Source organism: Channa argus, chromosome 3 (genome assembly GCF_033026475.1).
Source record: "Channa argus isolate prfri chromosome 3, Channa argus male v1.0, whole genome shotgun sequence".
Taxonomy (NCBI): Eukaryota; Metazoa; Chordata; class Actinopteri; order Anabantiformes; family Channidae; genus Channa; species Channa argus.
In genome coordinates, this window is record NC_090199.1 from 21,066,724 (window position 1) to 21,080,547 (window position 13,824).

The 13,824-nt window shown below is 38.6% G+C and overlaps 1 protein-coding gene across 6 annotated transcripts in view; it reads right to left on the minus strand.

Annotated features, from left to right (window-relative positions):
- The window catches only part of crebbpa (CREB binding protein a), a 51,564-nt gene that overhangs the window by 30,136 nt on the left and 7,604 nt on the right, over positions 1-13,824 (minus strand). For 4 of the 6 annotated variants that reach the window (XM_067497767.1, XM_067497766.1, XM_067497765.1 and 1 more), the window contains exons 2-3: positions 8,137-8,870; positions 215-394 (exon numbers count right to left, since the gene is read on the minus strand). In XM_067497767.1, the coding sequence (XP_067353868.1) occupies positions 215-394; positions 8,137-8,870 (914 nt within the window). The remainder of the gene's footprint in view (positions 1-214; positions 395-8,136; positions 8,871-13,824) is intronic. The other 2 variants (XM_067497769.1, XM_067497768.1) reach the window with 1 other exon arrangement.

Below are 13,824 nucleotides of genomic sequence, written 5' to 3' on the forward strand. Positions count from 1 at the left end.
CAGTGTACAATTAAACCAATACCCCAATCTCCAGCTCACCATTTCCACGATGTTTTAGACATTTTTAAATAATTTTATCTCAGATGGGACATGAGAGTTACTGAAAAGGTTTTGTTCAGCATTTGCCATTATCATTTGAAGTTATTAGTTTCAGCGAAAAGCATTTGGCCAAAACATAAAGATAACCACAAAGCATATGCCTGTAACAACTAACCATGTTTGGCACACTAGTGACAGCTGCCCCTTTGAGCTCGCTGGCAAAGGGTGACAGGCTGTTGCTGAGGGTAGCCTTGTTCTGTAGCTGCTGCTGAGGGTTTAGCTGCTGCCCTGGCCCTGCGGCAGTCTGACCATAGGGCTGAGCCCCAAATGGTCCCCCATTGCTACCCAGGCCCATCTGGAAAGACAGATAACACAAAAGTTAATATAATGCCTCACCCTGGAGTTCTGAATTCTTAAGCTTGAGAGAAGACTCAACTTTAAACGAGTGATTTGATTTGCTTAAAGTTTTACCTAAAAGGATTGAAACTCACTCTCCCCAGTCTTTTCACAATGTACTACTACTTAGTCTAGTGCTATTAGCCAAACCCTTTCCATAAAACAAGCTCTTACAACAGAGCAAATGCAGAGTTTAATTACTTTAACATCCAGATGTTACAGTGCATTAATATACAATTTCTGGTCAAAAACACCACTAATGTAACAATATTTAAAAAAAAAATAAAAATAAAAAAAAAAACACCAGACAAACAAAGGTGCCACCTAAATTTCCAATTTGTCAATACAAGGCTCCTCTGCCAATGAACGCACAATTATTGCTGTGCTAAAACACCTGGATCGCTCCAAAAACTCACACTTAAGACTATGGCAACCACACAGCTCAGTGTGAAATCGGCTATTGATGGGAAGGATTTCTAGCTCTTATATAAAGAAACTTTTCCAACCTTTTGTCTCTCTACAGCTAGTTTTTAGTGGAGTTTGTAATCAGTGGATGCACCAGAGGCAGCACAGTTAAATCATAACCAACATGGCAGCAAGAAGGGTTGGGCCACCAAATAATTGCTGTCCTATTTTGGCTCTTTTTTCAGTTGTCCACTTTAATAGTTAAATAAAAACAACTTGGCAATCCAACTGTCATGCCAACCTGCTATAAGTCACTAAATTTGCATATCTATGATATCATGGTATATTTACTGCATGTACACACACATACAAAAAAGGAGTTTGCCAGGAAAAAAAAATAGGATAATGCTGTTTTAGTTCATTCAAAGTGAAATTAAGCTTTTTTCTGATTGGTCAAGTGAATGTGCAGGTTTCCTTAATCCCCTACCCGATTTCAGAAACCCGCTTTCCCATTTACATGACATTAAGAAATTAGTTTTCCCAAGAAAGCAGACTGTAACCTGGTTTCTTAAGTCCATCTAAATACACTCAGTGCCTGAGGCTAAATTCTCCTAACACTGTCCATAGTTCATATATGAAACAGGCTTAAGTGGGTAGTTCTAGGGCTGCACCTTATTCCTCCCCACAAAAGGCCAATCTTAACTGTAATTTGTGCTTTAAAGACTAATATGAAGTCTCTCCACATTATATTTAAAGCAAGAGCTTGTTCTTTTCAACTTAAAGGATTATGGTGAAATCTACATTTCCTCAGTAAAAAGTTCAGTCTACCTTAGTTTAAATACTGTACTGTATAAACATGTTTATAAAATATAAAAGATATTGATCCCTGTCCTCCTGTCTGCTGACAGCTACAGCCTGGTTTGGGACTGTGACTGTCTCAGTGTCCACCAGAGCATGCAGCTCACTAGGCTGAACAGTTATTACATTAAGTGCAGCACATTCAGCTTTTTATAACTTCCAGCTTTAGGTGTACGCAAGCTAACTTGTTCGTAGCAGTCAGCAATTAACCAACAAGCTTGTTGTGAACAAATGACGGTGGATGGGAAACTGTGGGCACAGCTGAAATTATCACTTTTCTGCATGTTTATGATAATTAAACGAGTGTTTACATGATTTCCTTTTATAGCTTGTTAACTTGCAGTGTTTTACGCCGGTAGCCGATCAAGCACATGTTGTCTAGTTGAGTTAAGAAGTAACTTTGACTTTACCTGAGCTGTCTGCTCCCTCTCTGCTGCAGACGGACATTTTGCTTAGCTCCGCCCTCACTCAGAGTCAGAGAGAAGAAGTCGCTCCACAAGTTAATTTTCTTACTCACTAATCTCAGTGGTGTCTTGAAGAATTCATATCTGGTAATTTCAGAACACAATTATTTATATTTTCATGCTCAAGTTAACCTTTAACAACTAAATCTGTGCACTGTAAGGTAATTGCTTTACTGTCCCAAAATTGTTCCAACTACTGAACAGTGTCACTCTTTGTGTACCGCTACTTTCTAGCCCAACTTGCGATGTGTCAACGGCATGTTTCATAAATTCATGTATTTTTGCTATCGGCCCACTAGGGAGTTCATTAGGTATACCTTGCTAAAAATAATACCTAGTCTCGCCTGGCTTTTCAGCCCTGCAACAAATGCTCTAGACTTTTCTGATGTTCAGTTTCTTAAACTTTCTGAGAGTTCTGAATCTGTAACTTATGATAACAATAGTAGTTTCTAAACCTTTTTTAATATTCATTATATGGATTTGTTTATTGATCTGTTTATTTAAATGTACCTAATCAACTGCCATCTGCATGTATATCTGTAACACAGCATATATTTTCAGTAGTAAGATTTTCTACGCTGCACAACATCAAGAACCATGACTCTGTAAGTTAAGAAGCGATGTATAAACAAAACCCAAACCCCTGTTTTGCCATGCTTGCTACATGCTACACACTGATGAGCTTGAGGTTTCTTTCTCATACATGAAACTGCAGAGACCAGACCAGACTCTGCCATGCCAGTTCAAGACTGTATCCCCTCAGGCTGTTGACACTTCTCCAACAGCCCCCAAGAAAAAAAAAAAAAACGCTGTTGAGAGACCAGACACTGGCATCTTTTCAATAAAGTTGAGCAGGCAGAGCACACAGCTGCGCACATACACCAGTGCGCAACCAATTTGCTTCCCCCTTCCCGTTCAGTCCCCCAGCTCACTGACACACTCCACAAATCGAACTTCAAAAGGCAATAATCACAAAATGTGATGTTTGTTAAATGTGACGTTAACGATGTCTTCAATAACATTGCACTTCAAAGGCAATTATTTGATGCCACTGATGATGTAATCGTAAATCTTACAGTATAAAAGACCATAGACGAGCATTAATATAATAAGCTGAACCTTTTGAAGTTCGAAAAACGTTTTTAGCTAAAAGTATGCCAAGCAGGTGCCAAAAACACACAGAAGAAGTCAGAATTAGGGCTGCACCTAACCTTTATTTATTGTTAATTAATCTATTGATTATTTTTTGATTAATCTTTAGATTATTTTCCCCCCATTATTTTGCACTGGGTCGCCTGTGGGACAAAGACAAAGTTTTTCACAACTGCACCAGTCTATCTTAAATAAAACTCAACAAATGACACCTTGTTAGAAAGCATAAAACGTCATGATTCCATTGATGTAAATGTAAGATTTAAGGACCACAGCAACATCAGTTTCTCAAAATGTTCAAGAGTTCATGCTCAGCGAGACGGTAAAGCTTACCTTTTATGATGCTTACAGGGGCACAGTTATTGAAGCATTAAGTGCTTTACACTATTCTCTCCATACCAATCCAAAAAATAAAATAGTACCAAGCGTCAAGTCTAAAAACCCATGTTATCAGAGAGAAAAAGCCTTAAAACCATCACTCTTTACTGTTCAGTCATTGTTAAAAATGCATACTGTTCTTTGTTTCCCTAGTTGTTTTGGCTGCATATGAAAAGTAAACACTGCGATGACCATGAAACCGGACAGCATTCTGGACCAAACAAGCACACATCTAAACATCTACAACAGGGATTGGACACTCAGTGAGCCTGTAAACAAATCTAAACCAACTTGGTTGAAAAATTTGTGGCTGTTACAGCCAACTAATTGTGTGCATTCCCTGTGGGGACGTAACAACGTTGACAATGAAGTAACGGTTTCAGAGATGTACAGTTTGCAGGGACTCTGTAAATAGGACTTGCATTTCACTGCGTATATGGTGCAGCAAACTCACTGAGCACAAGCATCAACGCACGTTACGTTAGTAGCTGTATTTATGTAATCGATCATGTTGATTACGCCAAACACCCCACTCCACCCCTAGTCAGAATAATAACTATAAAGAGCATTTCCAAAAAGAAAATGCACTGTGAATGTTTCAGCGCAAAAAAAAAATTTCCAAGCAAAGCTGAATAACGCCGAATTGTATTTGGTGAAAGCTAAAATGTTTGCTTTTGGTGAAAGCGGAACTCAAGCTTAAGTATTTAAAAATAGCTGAACGTTTTGCTTTTGCCAAAATAGCTTAAACATTTGCTATAAAAATGTAAAAACGTGAAAAGAAAAGCAGAATAAGCAGAATTGAAACTGTAGAAATGTAATAGCTGGGTGCAAAGCACAAGAAGAAAAGTAGAATTGCTAAACTGACCATTTTAAAAAATGTTAAAGTTGATATCTTAGTAGGTCGTAGTATCCAATATAAGCTGAAAACAGTAGAAAGTTTTGCTTTTGCTGAAATAACTGAAAAGAAACTTTGCTTCCTCATACACTGGCTAGGCAAATTCAAAACCACTTAGCCATAAAAAAACTCAATTATGAGACATTAGCGATAATGTCCATCTAGGAAATAATTTTTAAATGTGTAAAAGTATAAAAATCTTAAGTGTAAAAGATATTTTAAAAGCTGTATAAACACATAAATGTCCTTTACAAGCTGAACATTCTGAGCAGTTTCTTAAGCTGAAACTATGCTGAAGTAGTTAGGCACCAAAAACGTACGGAAGATGGAAGTAATAATAATAATAATAATAATAATAATAATAATAACAATAATGATTAGGATATTATTACTGTGAATGCATTCACAGTAGAATAAAGTTTTGAATATCATTACTATGAATGCCCAATTTATTGACTCACTGTAAAGACTATCACCAATTTTATCGCTTATATTTCTCCTGTACACACATTGCATCTCAGACAAAGATGTTTACCATTATGTTACGTGGTACCTTACACATGTAAACAGAATTTCTGTTGTGAGCAACAGCTTGTGTAGAAGTATGTGAAACTTACAGGCTACGTTGGCTAGCTTTATGACAGAGCCAACAAAACAAACTGAAAATGAAACTGGTTAGAATCCAAAGCAGTTAGGTTAATTAGTGACTCTAACCTGGCTGTATTTGTAATTTTGGTAGTTAAATGTTGTCCGTATTTTAAGATAGGAAACTATCTGATGTATTGACATACAAAAAAGGTAAAAAATGTATTGTTTGGTTATTTTTTAATGTATGTAGTCTCCTTATGTCACTAGTTCCCCACATTTCAATTGCACTTCTCATTGTAAAGGGGCACTGCAATCACCAGTGACAGTAATGGTCAAACTGCTACTTGGCACCAGACTGTCTCAGAACAAAGACAAAGAGATGCCGCATTTGAATATATACTTGTAGAAGATAGGAAAAGGGAGGTTTTGTTTAATTTTCTGAACCTGCAACCATCTGACCATTAAATTGGATCAAGGCAAAGCTGTTCCTGGCATCTTATGAGGACGAAATAGTCCTACCAATCAAGAATATATCAATTATTAAAGCTGTTGTTTAACGGTGCTATTAAATATACTGCTTTGTAAAAAACTGAATTAGAAAAAAAATTATAAAACTTTTAATTTGTTTTAAATTTACGAGGCAATCAAACTTACAATTTAATCTGAAACATCAGATTTAAACTCAAACACCCGATCAATGTAATTTACTTTTGGCTATGTGTGGTTTAACAGGACAAACTCCTTTTGCTAGACCGAATGTCTCTGCTTGGCATTGTAAACATTACATGCACACAGCTTAAGTCTGTGCATGTCTGACCATGGGCCCCATACACATACACACACACACACACACACACACACACACCGGCAGAGAGAAGATGCCATGAAGAAGCAGACAAGAGAAATGTGCACTTAGGTTGTATTTATACCAATTCCTTCCTGCAGGGTTGTGTGGATGTGTAACTGCTGAGTAAAAATCAGAAAACGCTTGAGTTCTGATTTACGGTGTTGTGTTCACTAATGCCACTCGCTCTCTTCTTTCATTCAGTACGTCAGTCTACTGCTGCTCTCGCTCCCACCGAGCTTGGAAGGAGAGGCAATTATAATTCCTTTAAGGCTAGAAACGGACAAATAAGACAGAAGCATCTATTTCTTTGCAGCAGCTGGTTCTCATTCTTCATGTAAAAAAGGGAATGGGGTGGATGTAGGTAAGGCAGTGAAATATGATGCCTTAATACCTACCCATGAAAGCTTAAGAGACACAGATCGGGCGTGAATAGATTAAAAAAAAGTTTGCCTGTCATGTAGGGATGGCATGGTGGTCTCGTTGGAATGACGGCACGCTATGCCTGTACTATTTTAGGGAAAACACTGACTTATGTTCACTATCTTGATAAAAATGTTACAAAGTTTTACAATTTGCTGGTGGTCTCATTTCGTGCTTTCTGCTCTACATGTACGAGCTGAAATATCTGTGGTCACAAGACCAAAATCATGTTAAGACTAATCTAATGAGAACTTAAGACAATCAAATATTTTCTCGGCCTTTAATTAACGTGAATTTAAAACATTTTAAAGGACACAAGGCCACCCTGTTGGTGCTGACCCCATTGTGATAATAATGGGACCGGCAGATGAAAAGCTAAGTTACTGTACAAGTACTAACTGTCACAGTCAAAATTTTGTTTTCTATTTCTAATATAGACTACATTCCTTTAACCTATTTTAAGCTTTTATGTTTCACTTATGCTCCAGTTGTTGTTTAAACTAGTCCCCAAAAAAGGTAAACATTTTGTCAGTCATTAAACTGTCATATACTGTTTTATATCCAATCCTATTGAGAGAAAAGTGTATGGTTCCATCACTGTTATTAGTGTGTTTATATAAAAGTCAGCTCTGAAATAGATCCCGAGATCAGGAATATAATGCCGAACCCCCATGACACTTAATCAAATCAGCAATTTTTAAAATAAATATAATAGGGTTCTAAAAACTATCATGCTCATGCATTTTAAAATGCAGAATAAATCCCCATAATTGTTAAGTTGAATGAAAAAACTACACCTCTCACTTTTTTTTTTAAAGGGAAGAAGAGTGTGTAGCAGATGTTTTTAAGCTGACATATATTGTGTAATGAGAGCAAAACCATCTATCATTTCATGTGATGCTCTTGTTTATTTAGTTGGTTCATATTCTTTTTGGCAATACATGGCTAAACATTTTCTGAATATAAGGAAAAAAGCATTACTGTGATATACACTATTCAAGTTTTAAGAATATGTGACTTTCGGGTGAAATTTATGAAATGTTCTTGCTAGTGATATTAAAGGTGGGGCATTTAAGTAGAAGCCTGCAATAATAATTTCTTCATCTCAAACAATTTATTGAAACAAAACAGCTAACAGTTGTGGGTATACCAGAACAAAGACATTGATTGACAACAATTGGGTATGTGCATTCAAAAGTTTAGAGAAGGTCAAATTAAGTTCCAACATCCCTAAGTTTTTGTGAATAGTGTATTTCATTATCAGGATATAAAAACCAACTATATTGGAATATGAATTTTTGGTCATATCGCTCAGCCCTATGTAGTAGGACCAGCATGTTCCGACTTCTTCCCCTCCTTTCGGCTGTTCCTTTTCATGGGTCAATACAGCAAATCATCTGCCTCAATCTAACCCTATCCTCTGCATCCTCTTGTCATGCCAACTATCTTCACGTTTTCTCTCGCCAAATCCATAAATCTCCTACCAGCATGTTCAGACACTTGATGTAATTAAACATTTTCTGTAATGCAATGTGGCAACATCGAATAAGGCACTGAATCCAACAATCACGAAGATGCAAGGGCACATTCCTGGTGGATTACAGGTATATCAGCATAACTTAAGTAAGTTATTCTTCGTAATCATAAGAGCTTTCCGAATAATTTGCACTTGATGTAATTGCATTGTGACCAACCTTGTTCATGTTGCCTGCTTGCTGGGCAGCACTGAGGGAAGCATGAGCTCCCATCTGCTGCCCACCCTGGGTGAGTGTCTCTGCCAATGCACTCCCTGCGCCTCCTGATCCTGATGTGGCTCCCTGCATTGCAGATCCCTGATATGGCATGCCTGATGCTCCTGCTCCCCGCCCTCTCCCAGTTCCAGGTCCAAGACCACCATTCATCACTTGCCCAGGCTGGGGTTGCCCACCCAGGGCCTGGAGTCCAGCATGACCTTGACTATTATTAATCATGGCTTGGCTGAAGCCTGTTATGTTCAACCCCATTGTTGCAGTATTATTGTTGTTATTCTGCGCTGCTACTGCTGTTGGTGTTCCTGCTTTTTGTACCTGGGGGGATAGGTGGTTGTTCGGAGACCCCTGGCCAAGTGGGCTCTTCCCCAGTTGTGTGCCGAGCTGAGGCCCCATACCACCTGGTTGAGGGCTTGCTGAGTTCAGCCCTGTGCCTGTGATACTGGTGGTGTTATTAGCTCGAAGGAGCTCTGAGAGTTGCTTGTGCTTGGCAGCTGCATCTGGGACAACAGGAGCACCACCACTTCCAAGGCCAGTTGGGGTGCCAACTGGCCCACCAGCTCCAGGTGCTGTCCCACCGTTTGAAGGCATCCCACCCATCATGCTCAAATCCCCTCCGTTAGGGATCAATTCATCTGGAAGGTCATTTTCCAAATCATCCCATGACAGTGACCCCAGATCTACAAGAGAAGCAAGAAAAGAGTAAAATAAGATTAATTAAGTTAGATTATAGAGAAGTCCAACATTGGATTAGCCTAAAAAGTTACATAAATGCATTGGTGGCCATGATGACTCTCTCTTTCACTCTCTCCTGTCCCTGGAATCAAGGCCCTCACGAAGCAAAGTCTGAGGAGTTTCTAACCTGTCTTCAGCAAATGTGAGTGACTCAGCAGATTTAAAGCTGTTGTTGCCACAGTAACAGACAAGCGAATCAGGTCATGTGATCCGCCTCAGCCCTGTGTCCAAACACTTAACCTGACAGATTTTCTCCCAAATGATACAAAGTGGAGAATCAAACTTTCAAAATAAAAGCCTTTTTGTAACTTTTTCAAATTAGTTACATTTAAATGGTAAAATGAGTTTGTGATGAACAGTGGACAGACACACACAACAACATAGACAGTACACACTGATACTTTTTTCAAGTTCAGTTTTTTCCAACTTGGAAAAATCCTTTCAGCACTGAAGCATTCACAGTGCATTCTCTCTTTGAAAATGCTTTTTCTAGTCTTCAATGCAGTTCCTATGTAGCCCAATATATTCTAATATTGAAATAAAAGCAATACAAGTATCTGTCAGGTGATATAGACAAAACTATCAATATTCTCAAGCTGAATGTCCATACGCAAAAATGTCTACATTTACTACAAAGTGTACTAAATGTTTACTTGTAAGCCACACCTGAGCACGTTGATCTACTGATGATATTCTAATCTTATTTAATATTATTTATTATTATTATTATTACTTCTGTCTTCCATAAATGTTTTGGTGCCTAACTACTTCGAGAGCTCACATCTGAAGACAAATTTATTAATTGATTTGAACCTAAAATTCCTTAGTCACAGGAGTAATGCCTGATACTTTTTTATGACCCTGAAATTAGTGGATGACCCTTTTTACCAGCTTAACCACAGTTGCCGCAAATTTAACATTTTGAAATAATTCTAAAAAGTAGAGATTATATATTATTACTTTATTTTGGGTGTTAATAAAATACATATGCAAATCCTCATTTATTTTACTTTTTAATAAGCATACATTTTCTGTTTTTTGGCATCCATGTTTGCCAGTGAGGCAAGTCATCTAACATGTATAATGATATCAAATGCCAACACTGTATATTGATAAACGTACCAACTCATCCTATGTCCCCTGAAAATATGTCAATACACCTAAATAAGTCAAATTATTGCCACATCCCTATTTTAACATGCATTCTAGGTGCCAGTAGCAACATGTCTTAACATAGCATTTTAGCAGGTATAGGTAGTGAGAGCTGAAAAATATAATCTTATTGGATCTATATATTAATTAGGGCAAGTTTATCACTGATCTTTGCACGATAAACACATTCTTGCTCTTGGTGCTACAGAATATAAGGAAAGAACAGTGGAGAGAGTGAGGCAGTTGCCCTTCCATCTGCTGCTGCTAAATAACTTCATTGGGATTCAGTCAGGATCTTGCCTTTAATGAGGGGCACTTGGCCATTGCAGTCCCCTAAGTAAACACAGCCTTCCAAATCTACTATACTACTCCGCTGTCTGTTCCTGGCATGCAGGTTCTCCATGTGGAGGAAGTTTGACACTGAAGGTACCATCAGTCTTTTTCTCACCCACTGATACTCTCTAAAAACCAGCTGCATGTATGGACTCAGAGCAGAAGCATTCACTCAAAGAAAGTGTTCTAAGGCCCAGGCCCTGCATTTATTTATCAATGGGGATACACATATACACTCTTAACAACCTTGCCCCCAGGCTTCTCAGCCCAGGGCCCAAAAAAGCAAAGCAATGTTTAGTGATGCCACATGCAGTCAGGAGAGCAACTGCTAGGGGATGGGAACCAGAATTAAAGCCTTCACTGATATTGAACTTGCTTTTTTTGGTTCTAGTTTGAGTAGTACATGTAAATGAATGTCGTTAAAGTTCCCTCTAAATTAACCATTACATTAAAATATATCTCTACTTCTAGCATAAAAACACCTCCAGACAACATCACTTGAAGGAACCTTAAGATTGTGACATCTTGTAGGCCTCACTATGGAGTTGGTCAACCTGTTATTCCAGAGCTCCCCGATGTTATAATCTGAACTCCTAGGTTGGCTTAGTGGTAGAGCATTGAGTTGGGAGACAGAAGGCAAGCGGGTCCCAACACACCAGGTGTGGCCTGGACAAAAAAGGAAAGAAAAAAAAAAAGGAAAAAAAAAAAAACAACGTGCAAGCCGAAGGCAAAAATCTTTTTTGACAGAAATATCTTTAAAAAGGGAAATCAGAGGGATGTTTAAAAGCATTGATGTGCATTCACAACCTAAACTAAAGCTACAGAAAGCAAGTTGAAAATCCGTAACGTTGCTGTTTAATGTTTGCCATCAAGTCAGACCAACTGAAAAACACTGGCAGCAGTACAGTTATTTCCATCTGAATTTTTAGACAAGGCTGGTCCGTCTATCCAGTCAGGCAATTTACTATTTCTGCTTTATTTGCAGTATTCTGATTTATTGTATTTTTATAACAATGAATGACTGAAGAGATGTGCAGAGTGTGGAGGAGCATAGAAGATGGTAGCAGAGCACAGCGGAGGGAGGTGGGAGAAGAGAAGATAAGACTGATGCCAGTGCTGCCTTAAACTGTACATTGCAGCTTTAAGTCCATACATAATCTGATACTGAAACCAACCTGGACAAAATGTCATTCAACCCCAACCAAGGGATCGACATTAACACTTGCCCAGGGCAAGTAAATTTCATGTTCAGGCAAGTGGAACGCATTCTGCAGTTACTAAATAGGGCAATTGAAAAATAAATTAAGATCTGCAATGTTTCCCAAACATAGATTTATGTGTTGCCCAACTACAAATTGGTTAAAATCATATTTGTCTGTAGAGCTGTCCACATTGTCAATTGTGTCCACAATTTCATTTCGGCTGAACGAGAGACCAGGTCATTTTATTTTTCATTTGATGCTGCCCTGCTCAGAGGCTCTCCATGCCGGCAAGCAGGGCAGGCAACTGCTTGTTGCCCTAAGCCAGTAAGGGGCTCCTGAGGGCCAGCAAATGTTAAACTATGTACACATAGTACACACAGAAAGGGGGAGATGTACAACAGTACAAGTCAAGTTTTTGGTTACCTGTGTTAATGTTATTCGCTTTAGCTGTAGTAAGAAAAACAAACACACAAACATGAATGAGAGTGACCAGAGAATGCAAAAAAAAAAACAATTTTAGGGCTTTCATATGTACACTGAGGTTTTTGTAAGCAAGGATCTACTTTTCACCCAGACTTTATTGGTCTCTGTCTTACTTTCAGCATGTTATGATGTGTCAGTAATCACTATCGTTATGACATATCATAACTAAGCAATAATCACAAAGCCAATCTATGTTGTAAAGATTGAGCTAATGTTAGATTTCTTCTAATGCATAATGGGGTCCTGGTTGTTAGCATCTGATATACAAATTGCTATTGGTTAAACGCAAGATGCAGGTGAACCAGGGAACAGAAGCAAACCTCAATACAACTATAGCCTATAGTTGTAGCAGACTACCCATGGTAGCTTAAGTTGACATCAATAAATCCAAAAGTTTAATTTTTTTTTACTAATTTACAAAATTATACTACACTTTCAATATGTGACAAATAATTTAGAAATGAGAGCTAGCATATATGTGTGTGAGAATGTCAATCAATGGGCCTCATGTGGGAGAATTACAATGGTGGCAGCAGTACAGCAAAAAACTATACACACTGATGAACCCAATGAGTGCATTTACATTGGCTTAAGTAACCAGGTTACAGTTGGTATTTTGGAAATCAGATTTTTTTTAAGCGTCATGTAAATAGAAAAGCTGTTTTCCAAAATCAGGGTATGGGATTAGGTAAACCTGCTTTCCCCAGGTAGAGTTCTGTGAGAGAACACATATTTCACTGCCATGTATGCGCGTGACCAGGTTTATAATCAGCTTTCTCTAACTGTGAGGCTGCAGACAGAAACATGCAGCAATGTGAATGAATGAAATTAGAGAACGTTAACAGGGCGATGCCTCCTCATTTTAAAAATAAAGTTTGCCTGAGCTACAACAAACTAACACAAAGTGCCTTGAAGATGTCTAAATAACTTCCCACGAGAATGTTTGAAATTTAGACTGTTGTGGATCAGCTGCACTGATATCAGTTTGCGCCAACTGAAGAGTTTCATATAGTTTTATTTCATACATTTATAAGGAGTTTATGTATTTAGGGGTGGCTGTAGCTCAGTCCATGGACCACAGGGTCATTAGTTCAATCCCTGGTCCTGGCTATGTGTCGAAGTGTCCCTGGGCAGGACAACCAAACCCCTAACAGCCTATTCCCATCCCCAGATGTGCGGTGCCGGTCCAAGCCCGGTAGAAATTGGGGAGGGTTGTGTCAGGAAGGGCATCCGACGTAAAAATTGTGCCAAATCAATGTCCTGACAATGATCCACTGTGGCGACCCTGAATTCACAGGAAAAGCCGACAAAAAAAAAGGAAAAAAAAGAGAAGAGTTTATGTATTTAATGCAAAAAAGTGTCTTCTTGTGCCAGCTCCTAGTCTGGATGAATACAGAGGGTTGTGTCAGAAAGGGCATCCGAAGCAAATCATATGCCAAATCAAATGTGTGAATCCTGATCTACATGCTGAATCTGACGTTCATACCTAATCAGTCATGGTCCGGGTTAACAATGACTGCCACTGGCGCTGTTGACGTACAGGGTGCTGGGGGAAATTGAGCTTCTGTTGGTCGAAGAATGAGAGGAGGAAGGTGTGTATGTAGGCAGAGAGACAAAAGGAAAGCCAAGAGTGCAGGACTGACACGAGGGAGTTTGAATGTTGGGACTATGACAAGGAAGACTAGCGAGTTGGTTGACATAATGCAGAGAAGGAAGATGGATCTATGGG